General features: G+C 39.7%; 1 protein-coding gene across 1 annotated transcript in view; it reads right to left on the bottom strand.

Annotated features, from left to right (window-relative positions):
- Positions 1 to 13409, bottom strand: part of FBXO11 (F-box protein 11) — a 513763-nt gene that overhangs the window by 182270 nt on the left and 318084 nt on the right. The window contains exon 14 of the mRNA XM_090375372.1: positions 1355 to 1477. Coding sequence (XP_090231498.1) covers positions 1355 to 1477 — 123 coding nt within the window. The remainder of the gene's footprint in view (positions 1 to 1354; positions 1478 to 13409) is intronic.

The following is a 13409-nucleotide window of genomic DNA, read 5'->3' as shown; positions in this document are numbered from 1 at the left end:
TGATATCCCAACAATATCTGCCTTTGATGTTTTGACTAGCACTTCAAGCTCATCAAATTTGTTAACTATACTCCTAGCATTAGTGTACTTGCAAGTATACATGCACCTGTTCCTGCTCCTAGCCATACTAACACAGCCCATGTATTTACTTGTTCCACTATGACTCCCAGCAGTCCTGGAAATCTCCACTGCCTTGTTTTCCAGTCTGCTGTCTATTCTAATAGAAGCAGCGCAAAAATAACTTTTGCCTCTGCCTGCGGCCACTGTTAATCTATTAGTCCATATATCCCCCCAAGCTAGTAGCAGTTTTCCGACCCACCTAACACTGCCTCGATAGCATCAGCAAATATTCTTGTACCCTTTCTATTTAAGTGTATCCCATTTCTGTAGAAACAGTCTCTCCCGTTAACAAGCACACACCAGGCTGAGAACAATTCTACCCCTTGAGCCTTGCACAATCTCTCCAGAGCTAAATTGATCGACAAGGCTCTCATCATATACTCCCTCCTATCGTGTCTGGGCAGAATTGCAGACACTTTCAAATTCAACCCTAATTCATGGCTTTTTTTTCAAAACAGTGACCTGTACTTGTGAAGTAATTCCGCCAGTCTCCTACTCTTAATATCATTAGTGCCAACGTGTACAACAATTCACCTTCCGTGCCCTTAAAAGATGAAATCTGCTCTACAACATCACTAACCTTTGCCCTGGCAGACATACCCTGGTCCGGTTCCACCTATCCCTTTTACACAATATGTTCCCCATTTCCCTGACAATAGAGTCACTGACAACTACTAGTTCCTGTGGGACTAGTGCATTCTCCCTTTGGGGTTGCTGCTGTGTTGCGTGACGATCAGGTGTAAGCTCTGGCATTGATCTGGGCAGCTGAGAGCTTCATGGGCCCATCAATTTAGATTCTTCGAGAGCATCCACCCATGTCCTTTAAGCTCACATATAGGCCCATAACGTTCAGTTGTCGCTTGATTTCCTCACACTCCTTACAACATACACACACACACACAAAGACATTCCCCTTGGCAATATCATATCCCGTACCTGATTGCTCCAAAAACATCAAACAAGCAGTGCATTTTAAAAGGCTGTGATTCAGAGGGAACTGCACCCCCCTCAGTTCTCCCCTGAGTCACAGCACTCCCCTTAGCTTGAGCCTTTTGCTTTGCTTTGCTGCTCTGGTCTGAGTTATGATTTCAATTCAACTTCAATAAAATTTCAATTTTAGTACAGAATTTGCATTATGCTTTCCAACAGATTAAGTCTACTTAAATAACTTAGATATTAAAATTTCTGAGAGCCACACAGAATAATCAATGGATAAATAACTATAAGTTCCTACCTGCTTTCCACTGTGAATACGATTACGCCTAAGCACTGGTATACTTCCAGTAGTGATCCAAACTCCAGCCAAAGTGTTGGCATACACTTCATTTTCTTCTATTAAACCCTGGCCTTTTTCATGCTGAAAAAACACAGATAAGTAAAATTTATAAGGGGACTGTAGAGTTTTATAAAGGACAATAAAAAACTGGAACAAAACACAATAAAAAACACTGTTTTACCTAAAGTCTGCAGAACATCCTTGAAAAAAAGATAAAATTAGTCTTCATTATGGTGTCAATGACAGCATTAAAATTATTAACAAAGTTAGATAGCTAGTTAGAATAATGGAGTATACTAACAGATAACTATGTTAACTCAATAAATTCAGTGATTTTGAAAGATGCTTTAGTTATGAGTTGCTAGTATGAAGACTTTTGGTTAACTTCAGATGCAAGTTAACCAAAGACTATATTTACATGGTGTCCCTAAATAACTGGAGAGCTGAAGGGAGAAGGTGCATGTGTGGAAATTTGCCTTTATCCAGCGGGTGGTTGATAGTTGGAACAAACCATCTGTCATGGAGGTCAACAACTTAAATAAGATCAAGGCAGAACTAGACAAACATTTGGAGTAAATGGATGGATGAAGTGGGAAGGTTTTTTTGCTCATGCTCTACAAGCTTGATTTCTTGCATCATATGCCTCTACTAATGCTAACATAAAATGAAGTGAAAAAAGTGCTATCAATGAGGTTAAAAAAAGGCTAACTTCGTGAATTAAATACAATTGAAGAAATTATCAAGAATATCCATATCTAACTTAACATGCTTGAACAAATGAATTTGTCTCTGATACATGATTCGATATTTACATTGCAAATGCATAAAAAGAGATATTGAAGACTTATTCAAAAGTATAACAAGTCAGGCTGAAGTTTGATATGATTAATGAAATTATTTAACCTTGGTGGATAAACTCTCATTTTCTCAGTCTTACTTATTGTGCAATGTTGAATGTAAAGGCAATGGCTTTTATATTTAATGAGTATGCAGATATGCACACCTCATTCTTGGTGAATCAGATAAGCATGTAGCAAATATGCAACTGTTCCTAATTTTAAGACCTTTCTCACTGCAAACCAACAACAACATGAAAGTGAATGACTGCCAACAACGGTTCTAGACAGATGTGCTCCATATCACATACACACACTACTCAAACTGAAGAAGAAATACTGAGCAATATGAAATAAGCATAAGATGTTTGTCATCAAGACTGGTAGTTTCAAAGAATGCTGTGCATAACAGCATTACATCAAACTCAGATGTATCCATTCTATTTCTGACCTATTCAAGAACTGCTCATAATCCATTTGTCATCAAGACTGGTGGTGTCAAAGAACGTTGTGCGTATGTCTGCCAGGGGCAAAGGTTGATGACGTTGTAGAGCGAATATCATCTTTTAAGGGCACAAAAGGTGATATAGTTGTACACGTTGGCACTAATAATATTAAGAGAAGGAGACCGGCAGAATTACTTAACAAGTACAGGTCACTGTTGAACAAAAGCCGAGAATTAGGGTTGAATTTGAAAGTGTCTGCAATTCTGCCCAGACACGATAGGAGGGAGTATATGATGAGAGCCTTGTCGATCAATTCGGCCCTGGAAAGATTGTGCAAGGCTCAAGGGATAGAATTTTTTTCAGCCTGGACTGTACTTGTTAACAGGAGAGATTGCTTCTACAGGGATGGGATACACTTAAATAGAAAGGGTGCAAGAATATTTGCTGATGCTATCGAGGCAGTGTTAGGTGGGTCGGAAAACTGCTGGCTTGGGGGGGAGACAAAGACCAATAGATTGACAGTAGCCACTGGCAGAGGTGAAAGAGATTCTTGCACTGCTTCTATTAGAATGAGCAGAAGCCTGAAAAACAAGATGCATGTTATTTCAGAGACTGCTGGGAGCCATTGCGGTACAAGTAAACACATGGGTTGTGTTAGGGTAGCTAAGAATAGAAACAGGTGCAGGTATACTTGCATGTACACCAATGCTAGGAGTTTAGTAAATAAATTTGATGAATTTGAGGTATTGCTCAAAACATCAAAGGCAGATATTGTTGGGATATCAGAGACGTGGTGTCACACAGATATAAGGGATGCAGAACTGGAATTTGGGGAGTACAACGTCTACAGAAAGGATAGACAGGATAGGAAGGGGGGGAGGGGTTATGATATTAGTTAAGAAACACATAAAAACCAAGGAAGTGAAGCCAGTCGACATCGCTGGACAGTGCAGTGTTGAGTCAGTTTGGTGTGACATAAGCATTGGGAGATCAAAATTGAGAGTAGGAGTGTGCTATAGGCCTAATGACTCTGATGAGTATAATAAGAAACTGTACAGGGAAATAGAGTGGGCCAGTAAATCAGAGAGTCTTATAATGGGGGATTTTAATTTCCCAGATATTGACTGGAATTTGTGGGTTGGTCAATCACACACTAGCAAGGCTTTTGTGGATTTAATGGATGATTGTTTTCTACATCAGCATGTTCGGGAGGCAACTAGAGGGAGTAATACTCTTGATTTGATTATCAGCAGTGATTCTTCATGCATTAAGAATCTGCAGATAAATGAACCACTAGGTGGCAGTGATAACAGTGTGCTGAAGTGGGATTTACTCAAAGAGGTAACTACCATTAGGGGTAAAGGGAAGGGTTATTGCTTCCGTAAAGGCGACTACGATGGACTGAGACAGTATTTAAATTCTATACAGTGGGACCAACTGATGATGTTACCAACAGCAAATTCAAAATGGGAAGCATTCAAAGAACTTATCTTGGAAACTACTAGGCTTTACATACCAACTAAGAAATATTGTTCAAGGTTTAGGCCAAAATGGATGTCAGATGAACTAATGAGGCATATGGCAGAGAAGAAAAATGCATGGGATACTTACAAATTAACACATGACACAGAAGCCTATGATAGATACAAGTTGATATGCAACCAAGTTACAAAGGAGGTTAGGCAGGCGAAGGCAGATTATGAGAAATCCTTGGCAAGGGATGCAAAGAAAAACAGCAAAGAGTTCTTTACTTATGTAAACTCTAGAAGGAAGGGGATGAATCAGATTGGTCCACTTTATATTGATGGGTCAACTGTTGATGATCCTGCTCAGGTAGCTAACAAACTAAATGAATATTTTGCATCAACATTCACACATGAGGAGTTATTCAGCAAGGGGAATGCCAGAGGTGTATTCAACTCTAGCAGTAAGCTACAGAATCTTGAAATAACTGGGAGTAAAGTGGAGGAGAAACTGTTGAAGATAAACACAAGAAAGGCACTCGGGGTGGATGGGATCTATCCAGTTACATTAAAGGAGGCAGCAAAGGAAGTAAGCAAACCCTTAGCCATAATTATGAGAGCTTCCTTGGACTCAGGGGAGGTACCCATAGACTGGAAATGTGCAAATGTGACCCCAATTCACAAAGGAGGATCAAAGGCTGACACAAGTAATTATAGACCTGTGAGCTTAACTTCTGTTCCAGGAAAATTAATGGAGGTACTGGTTAAAGAAGCACTGCAGGATCATTTAGACAAGACTTCAGTTATAGCTCGGACACAGCATGGTTTTGTTAAGGGGAAGTCTTGCCTGATCAATTTGATTGGATACTATGATGCAGTCACAAAAGAACTGGATGCAGGGAATAGCTTTGATATTATATACTTGGATCTTAGAAAGGCTTTTGATGCTGTTGCACATGGAAGACTGCTACACAAATTGGAGCAGTGTGACATTGGAGGCAAATTGCTGCTATGGATAAAGGGGTGGTTGAGGGGGAGAAGACAGAGAGTGGTAATCAATGGACACTGTTCATCGTGGACTAATGTTATTAGTGGAGTCCCTCAGGGCTCAGTGTTGGGTCCATTATTGTTTTCTGTATTTATAAATGATATTGATGATGGTATATCAAGCTTAATGTCCAAGTTTGCAGACGATACAAAGGTTGGCAGGGTTGTCAAGGACACTACTGACACTATGCTACTGCAACAGGATCTGGAAAGGTTGAGCAGATGGGCTGAGAGGTGGCAAATGAAGTTTAACATTGACAAATGTAAAGTACTACACATGGGAAACAGCAACCCCAGAGCAATGTATCAACTCTGTGGTACTACACTGACAGTGGTAGAGAATGAAAGGGACTTGGGGGTGGTTGTGCAGGCAGATATGAAGTTCTCTGAGCAGTGTAGATGGGCTGCAAGAGTAGCTCATGGAGTATTGTCAATGATATACAGGAATTTTTCCAGCAGGGATAAGGAAGTGATTATTCCCTTGTATAAGGCAATGGTCAGGCCACACCTAGAGTACTGTATACAGGTCTGGAGGCCTCATTTCAAGAAGGATGTAGAGCTGCTGGAACGAGTACAGAGAAGGGCAACAAGATTAGTGAATGGAACAAAGGGGTGCTCTTACGAAGAAAGGCTTAAGTTTTGCAAATTACAGTGTCTGGAGACTAGGCACCAGCGAGGTGATCTGATAGAGGTGTATAAAGCCTTGAATGGTTTGAGCATGCTCAATGCTGATGGGATTCTTCCTCTAGCTCAGAAAAATCACCTGAGAGGGCATAAATTCAAATTGAGGAAAGACAGATGTAGGATAGACGTGCGGAAATTTGCCTTTAGCCAGCGGGTGGTTGGTTGGTGGAACAGACTTCCATCCCTTGTAGTAGAGGTTGATAGCCTAAATAAGTTTAAGGCTCAGCTGGACAGGTATTTTGAACGAACAGAGGGGCGAAGTGGAAGTGGTTTTTTTTTTTTTTTTTTTTTTTGGCTGATGCTGCATAAGCTTGCTTTCTTGCATCATATGCCTCTACTAATGCTAATGCTAATAATGGCATTACATCAAACTCAGATGTATCCATTCTATTTCTGACCTATTCAAAAACTGCTCATAATCCAGTCTTCTGACTGTCGTTCTGTCCTTTGCATCTAGAGAAATATAACAATGAGCTCATTTTTTGAGCAAAAGTTTATTCACAGATGAATACATTCACTCATAGGGGCATTTTTAATTACCACAACAGCCATGAAAATTCTCATGTAGTACATCTTTAGCATATGTAGTTTACTGTGAAAGTCTGGGTTGGCATTCTTAGTGACAATGCAATTGGTCTATTTCATTTGGAAGATTGCCTCCCAGGTCCAACCTATTTAAATTTCTTGGAGATTGCACTGCCAGAACCACTGGACGACATCATACAGACAATAAGGAGGACAATGTGGGTTCAATATGATGGCACTCCTACAAATTTAACAGTTGAATTCAGATAACGATATGTGGCCCTTACCCACACCAATAGGATAGGGAGTTGGAATGACTCACCAGGCCTGCACAATCACCAGGTATCACACTAGACTTATTTTTAAGGTGCAATAAAGCAATCAGTCAACACCATCACATTCGATAATCCAGAGGAATTGTGAAATTATGTGTCAGCTATTGATAACTGTGTCACACCAAATGTGTTACAACAGAAGGAATACACCAATCGCTTCTGCAACAAAATGAGCTTTGTGAGAGAGAATATGGTGGCCACATTGCACATTCATATTCAAAAATAATTTTTTTACCTTAAATAAGTTTTTGATTATCAAAAAATTATCAAAAGTAATTATCAAAAAAAATAATTGATTCATAAATAATAAAATTTACTGACATTCTTGGTAATTTCTTCATTTGCATTTAACTCAAGAAATAAGCCTTTTTTACTCTTTATAGGACCTATGCTGATAGAACTGTTTTAAGCTCCATTTCATCTCCCAAACCTACTCCTTAAGCTGTCCATTTATTTAAGTGTCATTCTGTATATCATGAAGTACCAAACGAACTGAAGGATGTTTGTTTGTTTGTTATTTGGTTTTTAGGAGCATTAGCAACTAAGGCCATATTTCTCCGGGATATGCGGTGGTCATTCCCTGACCTTTCCGCATCCTCCGTATTTGGTGGTGACGTGCTCGAACCCCGGTCTAACAAACTGAAGGATGAATAGCAACCCCCCCCCCCCACCCCAATTCAAACCATTCTTTGGTCCAGAGCCATATGATGATCAGTCAGGAAGTTATATTTTGGCTGCTAAGGAATTATGATATTGGGTTTATAATTTATGTACAGTAAATAAGAAACTCCTTAGAATTGAGTAGCAGATTTTACTGCTTTCTGATTGATGTGATTTTATTGAGTACTGCAATCAGAATTTGAATTTCATTGGAGGAAGAAGAAGAAGAGGACAAAGAACTGTTTTTGGCAATGTCAGCTAGCTTGCTGTGTGAACACAGGTAGGTCTAAGATTCATTTTCCCCTCGATTTCATTTGTGCCCATTTGAAGTCTGCCTGGCTCTACTGAACAGTGCATGCAAAATGTGCTATTAGAACTGAATGCTGAATAAGAAACTGAAGAAATCAAATGTTTGTCTTGTTACAACATACTAACTAATATATTATCAATTGTATTTAAAATACAACTCTGACTTCTTTGAAGCAATAATTATTGAATATAAGTGCAAAATGTCCACTATAAGTACAAAATGTCCACTATACAGCATGGCTCACAGGTGGTTTAGAATGTTTAAAACGATGTACATGATTTGATCACAAAAATTGGCAGTCCTTGAACTCCAACCATTGCTGTCACGACAGAAACCATAAAAACTGCTTCTGTAATCATGAGAGAAGATTATCATATAACAGTAAGGTTGTTGTTGTTGTAATTTGGCTTTTAGGAGCATTAGCAACTAAGGCCATATTGCTCCGGGGATATGCGGGTCATTCCCTGACCTTTCCACATCCTCCGTATTTGGTGGTCACGGGCTCGAACCCCGGTCTAATCAATAAAGCGTGTGCTACGCACTGCTGCTCCTGCCCACCTGGCTACAGAGGCGCCAAACAGTAAGGCAACTGGCAGAGATGTTCAAGAATATCAGTGGGAACAAGGCATAGTATTCTACATGACCATTAGAGCATGACACGTGTTTGTGCACACTGGCTTCCAACAATACTCACAAATGAGCAACAGCAAGTTCTCATGGAGGGTTGTCAGGAGCTGGAACAGATGATTATTGAAGATGGTGAGGTTCTGCACAAAGTGATAATGGCGGATCGATCATGGTTTTATCATTTCAACCCAGAAAGAGTAAGTAACAAAAGTTCTGTTTGGAAACCTACATCATGGCCAACACTGAAAAAAGCAAAAGCTGTGGCTTCTGCAGGAATGGTTATGGTCATGGCATCTCACTTTTTTCTTTTTTTTTTTTTGACATTCAAGGAATGGGTTACCAGCATGTTGTGTCACATCATATGACTGTTACGGGACCTTACTACAGAACTGTACTGCACACGTCGGTGAATGCTGCATCATGACAATGCGAGATATCATACTGTCATTGAGTAATTAGCCAGCATTAATGTCAAATGTGTTTCTCATTTGACCCTACCCTGTGATTTTTTTTTTAATTTACAAAATTAAAAGAGCTGAGAGGAAAATGTTTCCAGTCATCAAAACAAGTTGTAAAGATATCAGAGGCAATTCTCAAATGCATGTCAAAAAATGGCTTCCACTATATTTTTGAAGAATGGCAGAAATGCCATTCTTCAAAATATAGTGGAAGAAAACATCAAATGGGGATTACTATGAAAAGGACCATCAAAATAATATGGATGATCAATAAATGAATGAAAAAGAAAAAAAAAAAAAAAAAAAAAAAGAAAAAGATGATTCTTTTATTGAACAGTCATCATACATACATACGAGCCAGGTCTCCCTTAATGAAGCGAAAGAAAAAACTATCCAACTCTTCCTTAACTATCATCACCTGTGCTCCCTTTTGACCCTACCACTTGGACTACATCACGAGAGTTGATTTAGCATTAGCTGAGGCATATGATGCAAAAAAAAAAAAAAAAAAAAGCAAGCTTATACAGCATTAGCCAAAAAAAAAACAAAAAAAAACCAACAACCCTTCCCATTTCACAGGTCCGGTCACTCCAAATGTTTGTCTAGTTCAGCCTTAAATTTATTTAAGGTATCAACTTCCACAACAACAACAGATGGAAGTCTCTTCCAGCAATCATCTACCCGTTAGCTAAAGGAAAACTTCCACACATCTATTCTACAACTGTCTTTTGAATCTATGCCCCCCTCAGGTTCTTAGTCTGAGCAAGAGGAAGTAACCCATCAGCATTGAGCCTGCTCAACTCAAACCATTCAAGGCCTTAATCAGATCACCTGGCAGGTGCCTAGTCTCCAGAAGCTGCAACTTTCAGAACTTAAGCCTTTATTCATAAGTGCACCCCTTTGTTCCTCTCACCAATCTTGTTGCATTTCTCTATACTCGTTCTAGCAACCTCTACATCCTTCCTAAAATGAGGCCTCCAGACCTGTATACAGTACTCAAAGTGTGGCCTGACCATTGCCTTAAACAAAGGGATAATCACCTCCTTGTCTGTGGTAGCAAGATTCCTATATATCATTGACAAAACTCCATGACATGCTCTGGCAGCCCGTCTGCACTCTCAGAGAACTTCATATCTGACTGCACAATTACGCCCAGGTCTTTTTCACTTTCCACCTCCCTGAGTGTAGTACCACAGAGTTGGTATGTTTCTCTTGGGTTACTGCTACCCATATGCAGTACTTTGCATTTGTCAAGGTTAAACTCCAGTTGCCACTTCTCGGCCCATCTACCTAACTTTTCTAGATCCTGTTTTGCAGTAGCATACTGTCTTTACTGTCATTAACAACCTGCCAAACTTTGTATCACCTGCAAACTTGGACATTAAGCCTGATACAACAATGGGCTCAGCAACAAACCCTGGGAGACTCCGCTAATAACATTAGCCCACGTAGAGCAGTGTCCATTTATTACCACTCTCTGCTGTCTCCCACTCAACCATCCCTTTATCTATTGCAATAACTTGCCCTTAATGCCATACTGCTCCAATTTGTACATCAGTCTTCCATGTGCAACAGTATGAAAAGCTTTCCTGAAATATAAGTATATGATATCAAAATTCTTTTTTAGCATCCAGTACCTTTGTGACCACATCGTAGTATCCAATCAAATTGGTCAGACAAGACTTCCCCTTAACAAACCCATGATGTGTCTGAACTATGGCTGCTGTCTTGTCTAGGTGATCCTGTATCACCTCTTTAACCAGTGACTCCATTATTTTCCCCAGAACAGAAGTTAAACTAACAGGTCTATAATTATTTGTGTCACCCTTTGAATTCCCTTTGTGAACTGGGGATACATTTGCACATCTACAATCCATGGGGACTTTCCCCTGACTCTAAGGATGCTCTCATAATTATGGCTTAGGGTTTGCTTACTTCCCTTGCTGCATCCTTCATTATAACTGGATAGATTCCATCAGCCCACAGGAGCAATTTTTATGTTTAACTTCAACAATTTCTCCACCACTTTGCTCTCAGTTATCACAAAATCACTTAGCTCCCTGTTAGTTTGATAAACTTTTGGCATTCCCCTCCTTAAATTGAATGTAGATGCAAAATACTCATTCGATTTATCAGATACTTCAGCAGGATCATCAATAGTCGAACCATCTAAGTTAAGTGGACCAATCTGATTCATCCCCTTTCTTCTAGAGTTTACATAAGTAAAGAACTCTGCCGTTTTTCTTTGTTTCCTTTGCCAAAGATTTCTCGTAATCTGCCTTCGCCTGCCTAACCTCCTTTGTGACTTGATTACAGACTACCTTATATCTGTTAGGATTCTGTGTCACTTGATAATTTATATGCATCCCTCGCATATATTTTTTTCTCTGCCACGAGCCTCATTAATTCATCCGACATCCATTTAGGCCTGAACCTTACATAGTATTTCTTAGTTGGTATGAAAAGCCTAGTAGCCTCAAAGATTAAGTCCCCGAAGGCTACCCATTTAGAACTCACTGTTGGTAACATCATCAGTTGATTCCACTCTATAGAATTTAAAAACTGTCTGAGACCTCTGTAGTCAACTTTACAAAAACAAAAACCCTTCCCTTTACCCTTGATCGTAGTTACATCTTTAAGTAAATACCACATCAGTACACTGTGATCACTCTAACTTGGTGGTTCCTTTATCTGCAAATTCCTAATGCATGCGTCATCACTGCTGATAATCAGATCAAGGGTATTACTCCCTCTAGTTGCCCTCAAATATGCTGTTGTAGAAAACAAATCCTCCAATAAATCCACAAAAGTCTTGCTAGTGTGCGAGTGACAAACCCACAAATTGCAGTCAATATCTTGAAATTTAAAATCCCCCTTTACAAGGCATTCCGATTTACTGGTCCATTGTATTCATCAATGTCATTAGGCCTATAACATATTCCTACTCTCATTTTCCCTTTCCCAGTGTTTATGTCACACCAAACAGACTCAACATTGCACTGTTCCCCCCCCCCCGTGTCAACTGGATGCATTTCCTTAGATTTTATGTTTCTTAACTAACAGCATAACCCCTCCTCTCTTCTACCCTGTCTGTCTTTTCTGTACAAATTGTACTCCCAAAATTCCAATTCTACACTGCTTATATATGTATGACACCATGTCTCTGATATCCCAACAATATCTGTTTTTGATGCTTTGATCAGCACTTCAAATTCATCAAATTTATTTACTATACTCCTAGCATTGGTGTACATGCAAGTATACATGCACTTGTTCTTACTCTTAGTTACCCTAACAGAGCCCATGTATTTATTTGTTCCATGATGACTTCCAGCAGCTCTTGAAATCCCCTGCTGCTCATTAGAATAGAAGCAGTGCAAGAATCACTTTCGCTTCTGTCTGCGGCTACCGTTAATCTTTTAGTCTGTGAATCCCCCCCCAAACCAGCAGTTTTTCGACACACATAACACTGTCTCGATAGCATCAGCAAATATTCTTGCCCCCTTTCTATTTAAGTGTATCCCATCCCTATAGAAGCAGTCTTTCCTGTTAGCAAGCACAGATCACGCTGGAAAAAATTAACCCCACGAGCCTTGCACAATCTCTCCAGGGCTGAATTGATTGACAAGGCTCTCATCATACACTCCCTCCTATCATCTGGGCAAAATTGCAGACACTTTCAAATTTAACATTAACTTGCAACTTTTTTTAAATATTGACCTGCTGCTGTTGTTTTTGGTTTTTTAGGAGCATTAGGGAATATGCTCCTAAAAATTCGGTGACCATACCCTGACTTTTTCCGCATTTTTCTGTATTTGGTGGTGATGGGCTTGAACCCCGGTCTAATCAAGAAGCGTGTGCTACGCACTGCTGCTCCTTCCCACCTGGCTATGGAGGTGTCACATTGACCTGCACTTGTTAAGTAAATCTGCAGATCTCTTACTCTTAAGGTCATTAGTACCAACGTGTAAAACGATATCAGCTTTTTGTGCCCTTAAAAGATGATATCTGCTCTACAATGTCATCAACTTTTGTCCCTGGCAGACATACCCTGGTCCTGCATCTCCTATCCTTTTTGCCTACTATATTCCCCGTCTCCCTGACAATAACTAGTTACTGTGGGACCAGTGCATTCTGCCTTGGAGATTGCCACTGTGTTGCCTGATGCACAGGAATGAGCTCTGGCATTGAGTTCGGCAGCTGAGAGCTTGATGGGCCCCCTCATATTAATTTCTTCGAGGGCATTTACCCTACCTTAACCTCTCATAGACGCCGATCAGAACGATGAGTTGGCACCTAATTTATTCACAGTTTCTGCACCTAGAACACATAAAGACATCCTCCTTGGCTAAACCATGTGCTGTTCTAGACAGGTCTGCAAACATTTCACATTTCTTACATTGTTTTAAACTGTGATGCGTGGGAGAATTGCCCCTTCAGAGCAGAAATTTAATAAGATTAATAAATTTTATTGATAATACTATACTAATCTAATAGATTTCTAATACACCTACATATTTCGCTATTCTAGTTTTATTTTAAACCTTACGGTATTCCGTATCATATAACAAAGGCGGCAAGTTACGAACGTAAAATCTATGGACACTAAGTATTAACTTTCA

The sequence above is a fragment of the Mastigoproctus giganteus genome, chromosome 6, assembly GCF_048544385.1.
Source record: "Mastigoproctus giganteus isolate SK-2022 chromosome 6, ASM4854438v1, whole genome shotgun sequence".
NCBI classification, from domain to species: domain Eukaryota; kingdom Metazoa; phylum Arthropoda; class Arachnida; order Uropygi; family Thelyphonidae; genus Mastigoproctus; species Mastigoproctus giganteus.
This window is presented reverse-complemented; position numbering and strand designations above follow the sequence as displayed.